The sequence below is a fragment of the Sorex fumeus genome, unplaced genomic scaffold, assembly GCF_029834395.1.
Source record: "Sorex fumeus unplaced genomic scaffold, SorFum_2.1 ptg000047l, whole genome shotgun sequence".
Taxonomy (NCBI): Eukaryota; Metazoa; Chordata; class Mammalia; order Eulipotyphla; family Soricidae; genus Sorex; species Sorex fumeus.
In genome coordinates, this window is record NW_026606104.1 from 1,495,483 (window position 1) to 1,507,042 (window position 11,560).

The 11,560-nt window shown below is 47.6% G+C and overlaps 1 protein-coding gene across 1 annotated transcript; it reads left to right on the forward strand.

Annotated features, from left to right (window-relative positions):
• The first annotated feature begins 2,415 nt into the window (after positions 1 to 2,415).
• Positions 2,416 to 11,280, forward strand: LOC130031440 (protein S100-A15A). Its single transcript, XM_056122787.1, has 4 exons — positions 2,416 to 2,469; positions 7,500 to 7,532; positions 8,646 to 8,834; positions 11,104 to 11,280. The coding sequence occupies exons 1-4, from the start codon at positions 2,416 to 2,418 to the stop codon at positions 11,278 to 11,280; spliced, it is 453 nt and encodes a 150-aa protein (XP_055978762.1).
• Positions 11,281 to 11,560: the final 280 nt, after the last annotated feature.

Consider the following 11,560-nt stretch of genomic DNA (forward strand, 5'->3'; position numbering starts at 1 on the left):
CTCTCTTTCTTTGTGAGTCTTGTTAGTGGTTTATCTATCTTGTTTATTTTCTCGAAGAACCAGCTCTTGGTTTCATTGATCTTTTGGATTTTTGGGGGGTTTCCATGTCATTGATTTCTGCTCTAAGGTTTTTTTTCTTTTTGGGTCACACCCAGCGATGCACAGGGGTTATTCCTGGCTCTGCACACAGGAATTATTCCTGGCGGTTCTTGGGGAATTATATGGGATGCTGGGAATCAAACCCAGGTCGGCCGCGTGTAAGGCAAACACCCTACCTGCTGTGCTATCGCTCCGGTCCCTCTGCTCTAAGTTTTATGATCTCTTTCCTTCTGCCTGATTTGGGCTCCTTTTGTTGATCCTTTTCTAAGACCTTCAACTGTGAAGTCAAGTTGTTTATGTGGGCCCTTTCTTCCTTCCTGAGAAATGCTTGCAGAGCTATAAATTTTCCCCTTAACATGGCTTTAGCTGCATCTCATAGGTTCTGGTAGCTCGTGTCTTCATTCTCATTTGTTTCCAGGTATCTTTTGGTTTCGTCCTTGACTCGTTGTTCAGCAATGAGTTGTTTAATTTCCAGGTGTTTGGTTTGGTTCTCCGTGTCTGTGTGTGATTCACATCTATTCTCAGTGCATCGTGGTCTGAAAAGTTTGATGATACTATTTCTATCTTCCTGATTCTATTGAGGTATGTTTTATGTCCTAGCACATGGTCTATTTTGGAAAATGTTCTGTGTGCACTGGATAAGAATGTGTATTCTTTCTTTTTGGGGTGTAAAGCCCTGTATAGGTCTATAAGCCCTTTCTCTTCTATTTCTTCTTTCAAAGACAATATTTTCTTGCTGAGTTTAGTTCTTGTTGATCTATCCAGAGGTGAGAAGGTGATGTTGAAGTCTCCAGCTACTTTTGTGTTGCTATCAACGTCCTCCGTAAAATCTGTTAGCAGTTGTTTTAAATATTTAGCTGTTTCCTCATTAGATGCGTATACATTTCAGAGCGTGATTTCTTCATGTTGTACATATCCCTTGATGAATAGAAAATGGCCTTCGCTGTCCCTTCTAATCTTTTTCAACCTGAAATTTATGTTGTCGGATACTAGTATGGCCACCCCAGCTTTTTTGAGGGAGCTGTTTGCTTGCAGAATTGTTTTCCATCCTTTAACTTTGAGTCTGTGTTTGTTTTAACCGTTGAGATGATTTTTTTGTAGGCAGTTGAATGTTGGGTTCTGTCTCTGAATCCATTTTCCCACTCTGTGTCTCTTAATTGGTGAAATTAGACCATTGACATTGAGAGAGATTATTGTTATGGGGTTTTGTATCATCTTTCTGTAAGGGTCTGCTGTGCTTGTAGAGTTTGTCTTGTCTTATAGTAGCCCCTTTAGCCCTTCTTTTGGGTTTGGTTTTGAGTCTATGAAGTTCCTGAGCTGCTGTTACCCACAAAATAGTGTACCGTTCCTTCGCGTTTGAGTGAGAGTTTAGCCAGATAGAGAATTCTTAGTGAAGTATTCATTTCAGTGAGGTTTTTTTTTTTTTTAACTATATCCCACCATTGCCTTCGGGCTTTGAGGGTTTCCTCTGATAGGTCTGCTGTGAATCTAAGGGGTGCTCCTTCATATGTGATTTCCTTCTTTGACCTTGCTGCTTGCAGTATTGTGTCTCTGTCCGCAGCATCCATCATTCTAACTATGACATGTCTTGGAGTGTTTTTGTTAGGGTCTCTTTTAGCTGGCACCCTTTGGGCTCCTTGAATCTGAATGGCTGCATTGTCCAGTTCTGGGAACTTTTCAGCAATGATTTGTTTAACTGTGGCTTTTTCATTGGAATTGTTTCCCTGACCTTTTGGTACTACAATGATTCTAATGTTGCTCCTCTTGGAATAATCTTCTAGGACTCTGATTTGCTCTAGAGCTATTTTGAGGTCTCTTGCCATTGTTCGTTATTGCCTGTTGGCTTGGTGCAACTGATCTTCCAGCTCACTGATTCTGTCTTCAGCTGTGGCCATTCTACTGTTGAGGGCACAGACTGAGTTTTATATTTCATCTATGGAATCTTTTATTCGTGACATTTTTGTGCATAGCTTTCCAATTTCTGCTCTCATTTCTTTCCGGATTTTCTCAGTTGTCCGATCCATTGTTTCTTTCAAGTCCTCCTTCAGTTTACTGGATATCTGTCTCACTGTTTCATTGAGTTCACTGAACAACTTCATTACTTCATATCTGAATTTTTTCTCAGAGAGGTCCCTTAGGTGAGTAGCACCTACTGAGGCTTCTAGACTCTTTTCTTCATCCTCTCCACGTAGTGGGGATTTGTGTTGTTTCTTCACGTTGGTGTGGAGATATGGCAGCTGAGATGTTACACGAGATTGCTGGCTATGAGTAGATTATTTGCAGCTGCGTGAGCAGTCGACCACTCAAAATTAGGCCATGCCCACTGCTACAGAAGCCACATCCATGTCTGAAGAGGCCACACCCCCTATGGTACCTGTTGTGGAGAAAGCCAAGTCCAGGTTTCAAATCCATCCATAGAGATTTTTGTTGCAATCTTTTACTTATTAATGTAGAAATGATGTTTTTAAATTTTATTAATGACAGATAAGACAAGATAATTACCACAATGAGAACCAAGTACAAAATAAAATTTACGGTCACGGTCCTCCTGTTGTTCATTGATTTGCTCAAGTGGGCCCAGTAATGTCTCCATTGTGAGACTTGTTACTGTGTTTGGCATATTCAATACATCACAGGTAGCATATCAGGCTTTGCTGTGCGTCAAGATACTCTCAGTAGCTTGCCGGGCTCTCTGAGAGGGGCAGAGGAATCAAACCCGGCTCAGCCGGACTGGCTGCGCGCAAGGCAAACACCCTACCGCTGTGCTATCACTCCAGTCCAAATAAAATTTAACGTAAAGCCCGGCAAGCTACCGAGAGTATTCGATATGCCAGAGACAGTAACAACAAAGTCTCCAATGGAGACGTTACTGGGCCCGCTCAAGCAAATCGATGATCAACAGGAGGGACTTTACTTTACTTAATATTTTAGGTGCCAGGGTTGAAAACTTATTTATGAAAATGAAAATAGGCATTATATTAAACTATGTAACTGTCTATATAAGTTAAATCAGTTAGCAATCAATCATCCATCACAAATTGACTTTTATTCATTTATTATCTGATAATTCCATTTGCCACTCCTTTAAATTTTGTTGGAGCAAGCAACATGCAATAAATTTGTTACATATATGTTTTGGGGGAAACACTTGTGGGGGAGCTGGTGGGAGGGAAACCAAAAACACTGGTGAAGGGAAGGTCACACAGGTGGTGGGACTGGGGTTGGAACATTGTGTGCCTAAAACAACTGTATTATGAACAACTTTGTCAATCACGATGTTTTAATTAAAAAAATTGTAAAGGATTTCTCTTTTTCTTTTTAAAATGTTTCGTAGAACCTATCTATTAATTCATTAGGGACTTTTCTTTTTGTTTTCCTGACAAGCAAAACTAAGAGCGTTTATCGGCACTAGACCTGTCTTACAAAAATCATTTAAGAGATTTCTTCAAATTGAAATTAAAGTTTAGCAAACAGCAATCTGAAGGGACAGGAAGGCATAAATCTCACTGACAAAACTTTTATATAGTGAATATAGCATTGGGAGTTGTATATTAGCTTTAGTAGATGGCTAGGGAACTAGCCTGTTTCCACCATCAAAAAGTTAAGTCATGGTTGCAGGAATCCCACCTATATCTGGCACCTGGTGCCTCACTGCAGCTGTGATGCCTGTGTTTAGGCCCTGGCATGTGTGTAGCTGTGGTGAATCTGGTGTTTTTGGGCATCTCATGTGGTTGTAGGGAGAGGGTGATATCTCTGGTCTAGTCAGAAAACATATTGGCTAATGGAGGGGCTGGATATGTCAATTCATTTCTGCCCCCTGTCTCCCTAGCATTTTAGCAAAACTCTAAATATCATTCATTATTAAGGAAGAGTTTACTAGAATGGATTGACTTAAAGAAATTTACATGTTTACCAAGAATGAGCTAATAAACAAAATTTGATGTATACAAATGATCACTGTTATATTTATCAATAAGCCAATAAGCAGGCTAGCATTGATTGTGAGATGTTCACATCACAACATGAAATAGAAAAATGCAGGTGAGTGGGAAGAAACTGGCATGTACTGGCATATGTGGGGTCATTTAATCCCAAACTGAGCAAAAGGCAGGTGAAGAGGGGCACAACATGAATTCCTTACTTGTCCCCCAACTGTGTGGGTCAGAGATGGAATTCTTTAGAAGTGAGAAATCTGGTGATTTTCCATGGATCGATTGGCATCCCAGATTTGCTAACTAGGTGTTCTGAAGCCTTTTACTTTATTTTTTCTTTCTTGGCTATAGATACTGCAACAGTGAATACTTCTTCATGTATTGCTTTATTCCTTCCAAAGGCACTTAGCCATCCTCAGTATTGCTCAAAAAACCTGAGAGCACTCTCAGAGATGCTCAGTCTAACAGTGCTGGCCTGAAAAACTCAGTGTTCACCTGGTTACATGGTGCTCAGGGACTAGCACAGCTACACTCAGCAGTGCCAGAAATCAAACTCAGGGTCTCGCATGTGCGAGTTATGTGCTCTCCCACTTGAGCTTCCTCCCTGGCTCCCCATGAACTGCTTTGCATCAGTTGCTTTTTTTGTTTGTTCATTTGGGGGCCACACCTGGCAATGTTTAGGGGTTACTCCTAACTCTGCATTCAGAAATCACTTCTGGCAGTGTTCGGGGACCAAATGGGATCAAATCCAGGTCAGACCTGTGCAAAGCCAGTGCCTTACCCACTCTATTACCTGTCAGCCCTGTAATTTCCCATGGGAATGATGGTTGAATCAAAGGTAGCATTGTAACACTGTCCTCCCATTGTTCATTGATTTGCTCGAGCGGGCACCAGTAACGTCTCACAACAAATTGTGAGACTTGTTGTTACTGTTTTTGGCATATCGAATATGTCATGGGTAGCTTGCCAGGCTTTGCTGGGGGTGGGGGGTTAGGGGGGTGAGATAACTTGCCGGGCTCTCCGAGAGGGGTGGAAGAATTGAACCCCAGCTCGGCTGCGTGCAAGGCAAATGCTCTACCCACTGTGCCATTGCTGCAGCCCAAATCAAAGGTATTTATTAAAATTCATTGCAGCTCTAACTTGGCATTGCCAAATTGATTTACCTTTAAGAAATTTGAACTCTAGGGGGCTGGAGCAATAGCACAGCGGGTAGAGCATTTGCCTTGCACGCAGCCGACCCGGGTTCTATTCCCAGCATCCCATATGGTCCCCTGAGCACCACCAGGGGTAATTCCTGAGTGCAGAGCCAGGAGTAACCCCATGTGCATCGCCGGATATGACCCAAAAAGAAAAAAAAAGAAATTTGAACTCTATTTTTATTTTAGAAACATAAAAAGTGTATTGATGAAGTCCTTATTTGTCAAGAAAAACGTGGGATAGATGACGGGTCCTCTAGTCAACTAAAGATTTTAGCCGAAGTAGCTCCCTAATTTTTTTTCTTGAAGACTTCGAGATGATTCTCTGATTAAAAGAACTGACTTTTGTCGCCACCTTCTGGAATATTTACTCAATGGCCTGTGCACCCCTTTCCAGGGAGTTGAATGGGGACAAAGTGGTGAGGTTCAGAGCCTGGTTAAAAGAGAGCTTGTGATGAAGGATGATTGGACGCCTGCCTTGAGAACAGGGGGGCAACTTTGTGGAGGCCAGCCTAGATCTCTGGTCCACTTTAGAGTGGTAGGGTAATTTCCACTGTAGTTGATTATTTACAACAAAACTTTCAAAAGGGCTGCCATAGCACAGCAAGTAGAACACTTGCTTTTCACATGGCCAAACTGGGTTTAATCCCTGGCATCACATACGGTCCTTGGAACCTCACCAGGAGTAATTCCTGAGCACAGAACCAGGAGTAACCCCTGGGCACACCAGGTGTGGCCCCAAAACAAAGAAGCTGTTCTACTGCTTTACTTCCTGTTTATCACCCAAACATTTATTTATTAATTTATTTTTAAAATTTTATTGAACACCGTGAGATAGTTACCAGCTTTCATGTTTACCCAAACATTTTTATAGCCTTGGCCCAGCCGAGCTGGGTTCGATTCCTCCACCCCTCTTGGAGAGCCCGGCAAGCTACCAAGAGTATCTCCCCCGCATGGCAAAGCCTGGCAAGCTACCCGTGACATATTCAATATGCCAAACACAGTAACAACAAGTCTCAAGATGGAGACATTACTGGGCCCACTCGAGCAAACCAATGAACCGTGACTGTGACTATTTGCTTTTTTTTTTTTTTCTGTGCACAGGACAAAGTCTCTGTTCTCTGTTTTGTGCTGGCATACAAGCCTTCACAGTTGTTCTCCAATCTGCCTCTCCAGTGTCTTTAAGTGCTCAAGTCCTGCTTGAACCTGCTAACTTTCATAGCCAGTTCCCAGCGCCACCCTAGCCGACTGAACACTTTTGTCAGTGCTGGTTTCTCTGACTGGTCTCTGGGCTTCCCTTTATAATGGACTCTTCTCTTAATTTAAATATCATCTTTCTACGGAACACTTCCTCCATCTCCAGGCAAACACGATTTCTTTCTGGGTGCCCAGGACATCCTGCCCCATGTCACAGAATTAATAGTATTCACAGCACACGGTACTCCTGTGTGAATCTGTCCCCACCACACATCCCGACTCTTTGAGTTGGCCCCAAGTCTCATTCCAGTGCCCAGAGAGAGCCTGGTACACTATAGATATTCCAGAAGTATTTGCTGGATGAATTTGCAGAAGGGTTATGGAGTTCAGGGGGCTCATTAATTAAGGGAGTACACCCTGGAGAGGATGTATTCAAGTTGTGTGACACCACCCAAGCCTGGAGCTGGGGGAGGGGCTCCGAGGCCAGAGATGGAAACCATGACCATCTGCAGGTCCACATCCTCAGACCAGCTCCTCAGGCTCTGAGGGAAGGTGAGTCCTTGAAACCAGTTGAGTTAATCATAGGAAGTTGGTGTCCTGTGACATCAGCTCAGGAATGCAATTAAGGCTCCTTTGTGTTGCTGATGAACCCATGAGGAGTCACAACACTGGCTGTGTCTTGGACAGAGACAAAGGACAGCAGCATGTGGTGCTTGGTGGTGGGGCCTCTGCTCACTCCACTGCCTCCTGCCTGAGCGCCCAGAGATCTCTAAGACTCGCCACTGGCCAGAGCTGTGGACCCGGAGCAGCCACGCCTAACAGCCGCAGGTCAGCAGCTCTCTCGAGAAAACTGTGGGACTAGGCTGGACTGTGGGACTGGGCTCTGGCAAGGAGCAGAGGCGTCTGCTGGCCAGACCTTGCACAGGGTAGGTCCACATGCCAACCATGTCACCAAGGAGTCTGGGACCCTCATTAAAAACCCGTCTTCAGGGTCAGTTGCCAAAGACATTGGTTTGGATCAACTCTAAGTTTGGGATTTTTCACTGTACCTCTCTGGATTCCTTTTTCTCCTCAGGAAATGGGGGTGATTGATGCCTACATCTCTGAGGTATCATGTATCTGAGGTATCATGTATCAAGGGTTTCACCCAGTGTCTGGTCAAATCCATATTTGTGGGAACCCCCCTGTCTCTGTGACTGGTTCGTAACAGCAGAGAATCTGCAGGTGACCTGAGAGGGTAGTTCTGTCTTCACAAAATTAGAGGTCTCCTGTCTCTTCTACAGGGAGTGGGGAGCAGAGGGTGCAAGGTATTAGTCCTTCACCTGTGTGCCCCATACCAGGATAGGTGCCCGACTTTCCTGCAAAATCCCACCCAGCACAGAGGCTCTGAGAGAGCTACAGGGACACAGGGATAAAGAGGCCAGAAGATGGTGTGCAGACCCCTTCCAAGAGGGATGCACACAAGGTAGTGGAGGGAGCCATTGAAGAGAGGAAGACTAGAAGGGCTCGTCAAGCAGAGCTGAAGGGTGTGGGTAACATCTTTATGTTAATACTGCAACACATGGTGTTGATGGGATATATCAATATATTGGTTTATAAGAATAGGGATCTTACCTTCTGCTGGGCTTACCTACTTTAACAATGCTAACCTTTTCATTGTTAAATGCTTCTTGCTTCAGAGTTAAGTTCATTCTCATTCTTTACTTCAGGCCCTTTTGTTTGTTTGTTTGTTTGGGGGCCACACTGAGTGATGCTCAGGGCTTGCTCCTAGCTCTGTGCTCAGGAATCACTTCTGGCAGTGCTCCAGGGACTATGGGATGCTGAGGACCAAACCCTGTGCAAGGCAAGCGCCCTACCTGCTATCCTATTGCTCCAGCCCCTTGACTTAGGGTCTAAGCTAAGCTGAAGGCATGTATGTGTGTGTGTGTGTGTGTATGTGTGTGTGTTTGTGTGTGTGTGTGTGTACGAGCGCGTGCAAGTGTGCACATGCAAGCATGGCAAGGGATGTGGGGAACAGATCACAACTGTGATCCTCAGAAAGAGTCTTGTCCTGAGTCCCCAGACCATACCTCCCTGCAGACAGGCATTCAGAGCCCTAACGGCAGGAGTCACTGGACGTGAAAGGTGATGAGCTGAAAAAGAAGATCATTGAGGGAAGTGCCTGACCAGCCTGGTGTTTCTCCTCCTGGACTTTCTACTAACCCCAGCTGCCTGCCCACAGTGCCAGTGTCGCCCCCTGTCCTGGGTGGAGCCACCTCCTCTGATGGACACACCCGTGGAGGAATCCCTTTTCCAAATCATCCACTGCTACCACCATTATGCTGCCCGGGAGGGGGACGTGGAGACGCTGTCCCTGGATGAGCTCAAGGCCCTGCTCCTGGACAATGTGCCCCGCTTCATGGACAGCTTGGTACGTGGCTTGGGCCAGTGGGGAAAAGAAGGGTCCACGGTACTTGTTTGAGCTATGGTCAATGAAGGTGGCGGGTAAGACTCACCCCTTCTGAGTGAGAGGATCCAGAGTGCACCAGCACCAGGCACGAGAGCAGAGCGAGGGTGCGGTGGGACTTCCTGCTTTGATGAGAGAACTGTAGTGCAGTTCCCTCCCCAGAGTTTCCTCCGGGGAGCCTGAGGGAGAGGACAGGGTGGGAGTGAGGCCATTGGCAGGGCCTGTTCTTTCCTCTTCCGAAACTCCCTGACTGGCCTTATTCCGGACCAAGCACTGTTAATCCCTGGCGCTTGGCGCTAACCCCAGAGCATGGTGTTTCCTGCTCCCTGAGACACCAGGCCCCCAACCTGTCTCCACCCCTCAGCCCCTCTGGCCATTCATGGAACCCCACATCTACCCTTTCAACCTGGGGTCCAGCCTACCCTCCCCTTGGGCCCCAGCCCCAGCCCCAGCCCCAGGGAGGATCCCCCCTGCTGGGTGGGAGTGGGATGTGGGGGGAAGGGGTAGACACGCCACCAGGGGCTGCTGGAGCCTCTGCATCAGACTGGAAGTCCAGCATGAGCTTTTTTTTTTTTTTTTTTTGCTTTTTGGGTCACACCTGGAGCTGCACAGGGGTTACTCCTGGATCATGCACTCAGGAACTACTCCTGGCGGTGCTCAGGGGACCATATGGGAAGCTGGGAATTGAACCCAAGTCGGCCACGTGCGAGGCAAATGCCCTACCCACTGTGCTATCGCTCTAGCCCCACCAGCTTGTGCTTTTTCTCCCCACTCAGGTCAAATCCTGAGTGGGCTTCTTGGGGACCGCAAATGTCACAGGAGGGTCTGTGTGTCACTGTCCGTTGCCCAAATGGGGTCTCTAATGTCATTTCTAGTGCACAAGGCCATTGAATTCCAGGAAAAATGCCCCCTGTGGTCACTTTGCACCCCCCCCCCCCACCCCGTTCCATTGGAAATCATTATGCCCTCATTTACTGGAATGTTACTGTGAGGTCACAGAGGAAACTGGGAGGACTGGGAGTCTGTCATAACTTTAGGGACAGTGTGGGGCTGCTGGTCAGGGGGCGTCCCAGCCCACAGCAGGAGCTGGCAGCTGTTGTCCAGTCAGTGAGCTTTGCAGACTTTCTGGGAGCATCTGCAGTAGAGAGGGGGGTGGGAGGGAGCCACTGGCAGGGCTGAGCTGCTCCCAGATGCAGCAACTTCCTGCCCTGATACCTCCACAGGGATTTTCACTGGGGTCCTTGTGTCCCCCAGCCAGACCTCACTGACACCTGTTTCCCTGTCGCCGCCCCCATGCTCCCCGTGTCTTACTGAGCTCTGATTCCAACTCTTCATGCTGCTCCTACACTTCAGGCACTGCTTTCCTCCCTGATGCCCTCCCCCACACCATGGCCCTCAGAGACACCTGCTCCAGGACCCCCCAGTGGCTCCAGGGCCCTGGACTTTGCCTTTCCCCCAATACTGTACCTTCCTTAACGGACACACACGAAGTGTCACAGGCATCTCCAAGCATGTGCCCCAGCTAGCTAGACATTTCACCCACTTGCTGCTGGCCCTGCCCTAGGATTAAGGGTGCATGCAACAGGCTTCTTGAACTCTGTCCTGGAGGTGCTCCCTGTGTGAGGGCAGAAAGTCCAGGGAGGGACTGCACTGGGTGTCACCGTTCCTGCAGAGAGCCTGGGAGACAGGTCTGAGCAGCCAGCTCCTGCAGCGGGGCATGAAGTGTGTCTGGAAGCACCAGGCTACTTGATTTTTTTCCTCTCAGCTGCTATTGAAAGGCAAGCAGCAAACAGTGGCCACTTGTATACCCTGCTGCCCGTACTGCCCCTGGTCTGACAGCTGTGGTGCCCACTGCACCTTTGTTCTTTTTTTGGGGGGGGGGGAGGGTCACACCCAGCGATGTACAGGAGTTACTCCTGGTTCATGCACTCAGGAATCTCTCCTGGCAGTGCTCGGGGTACCATATAGGATACCGGCAATTGAACCTGGGTCTGCCACATGCAAGGCAAACGCCCTACCTGCTGTGCTATCGTGCCAGCCCCGAACCTTTGCTCTTGAGCCTGATGCTGTTGCACTCCAAGATCCTTTCATGGCATGAGTGGTGAGATCTTACCCGCCAGTCCTCTGCCCACAGCATCATGTAGCTCCCTGCTCTTTCTTTCACCAATTCAGTCCTGGCCCGGGGGGCGGGGGGAGAGTGGGTCACTGACCTCTCAGCCTGTCTGCCTCTCAGGGCCGGAAGGAGCCTTACTACATCGCGGAGCTGTTCCGGGCAGCAGATAAGAATCAAGATGACCAGATCTGCTTTGAGGAGTTCCTCTACATCCTGGGCAAGCTGGTGAAGGACTACCACCTGCAGTACCATCGCGAACTGTGTGCCCACTACTGTGCCCAGCACAACCTCTACTAGAGGGAGCACAGGCGGTATTCCTCCCTTGGGGGTCCGCCCCCCACAGAACAGGTGGCCTGACTGCAGAGCTGAGAGTAGACAGCTCGAATGTGTGCCTGAGTGCCCGTGCATGTGTGTGTGTGCCGGTGCCACGCTTGCCTGCTGAAAGGATGGTCGGGGCGACAAGAATAAAGCTACTTGGTAAACATTCCTGGCTATTGGCAGTTTATGATCCTGGACATCTGCTCTGGGTCCAGAGACAGAACCGGCCCCACCTGGGAAGACAGTTATTTCGGGTGAG

Bases quoted from the DNA above. Each gene is read 5' to 3' on its own strand.
- LOC130031440 (XM_056122787.1), top strand. From the start codon at position 2,416: ATGCCCACTGCTACAGAAGCCACATCCATGTCTGAAGAGGCCACACCC. The intron at 2,470-7,499 runs GTACCTGTTGTG...TTTTCTCCTCAG, and splicing joins AAGAGGCCACACCCCCTATG to GAAATGGGGGTGATTGATGC. The intron at 8,835-11,103 runs GTACGTGGCTTG...TCTGCCTCTCAG, and splicing joins CCCGCTTCATGGACAGCTTG to GGCCGGAAGGAGCCTTACTA.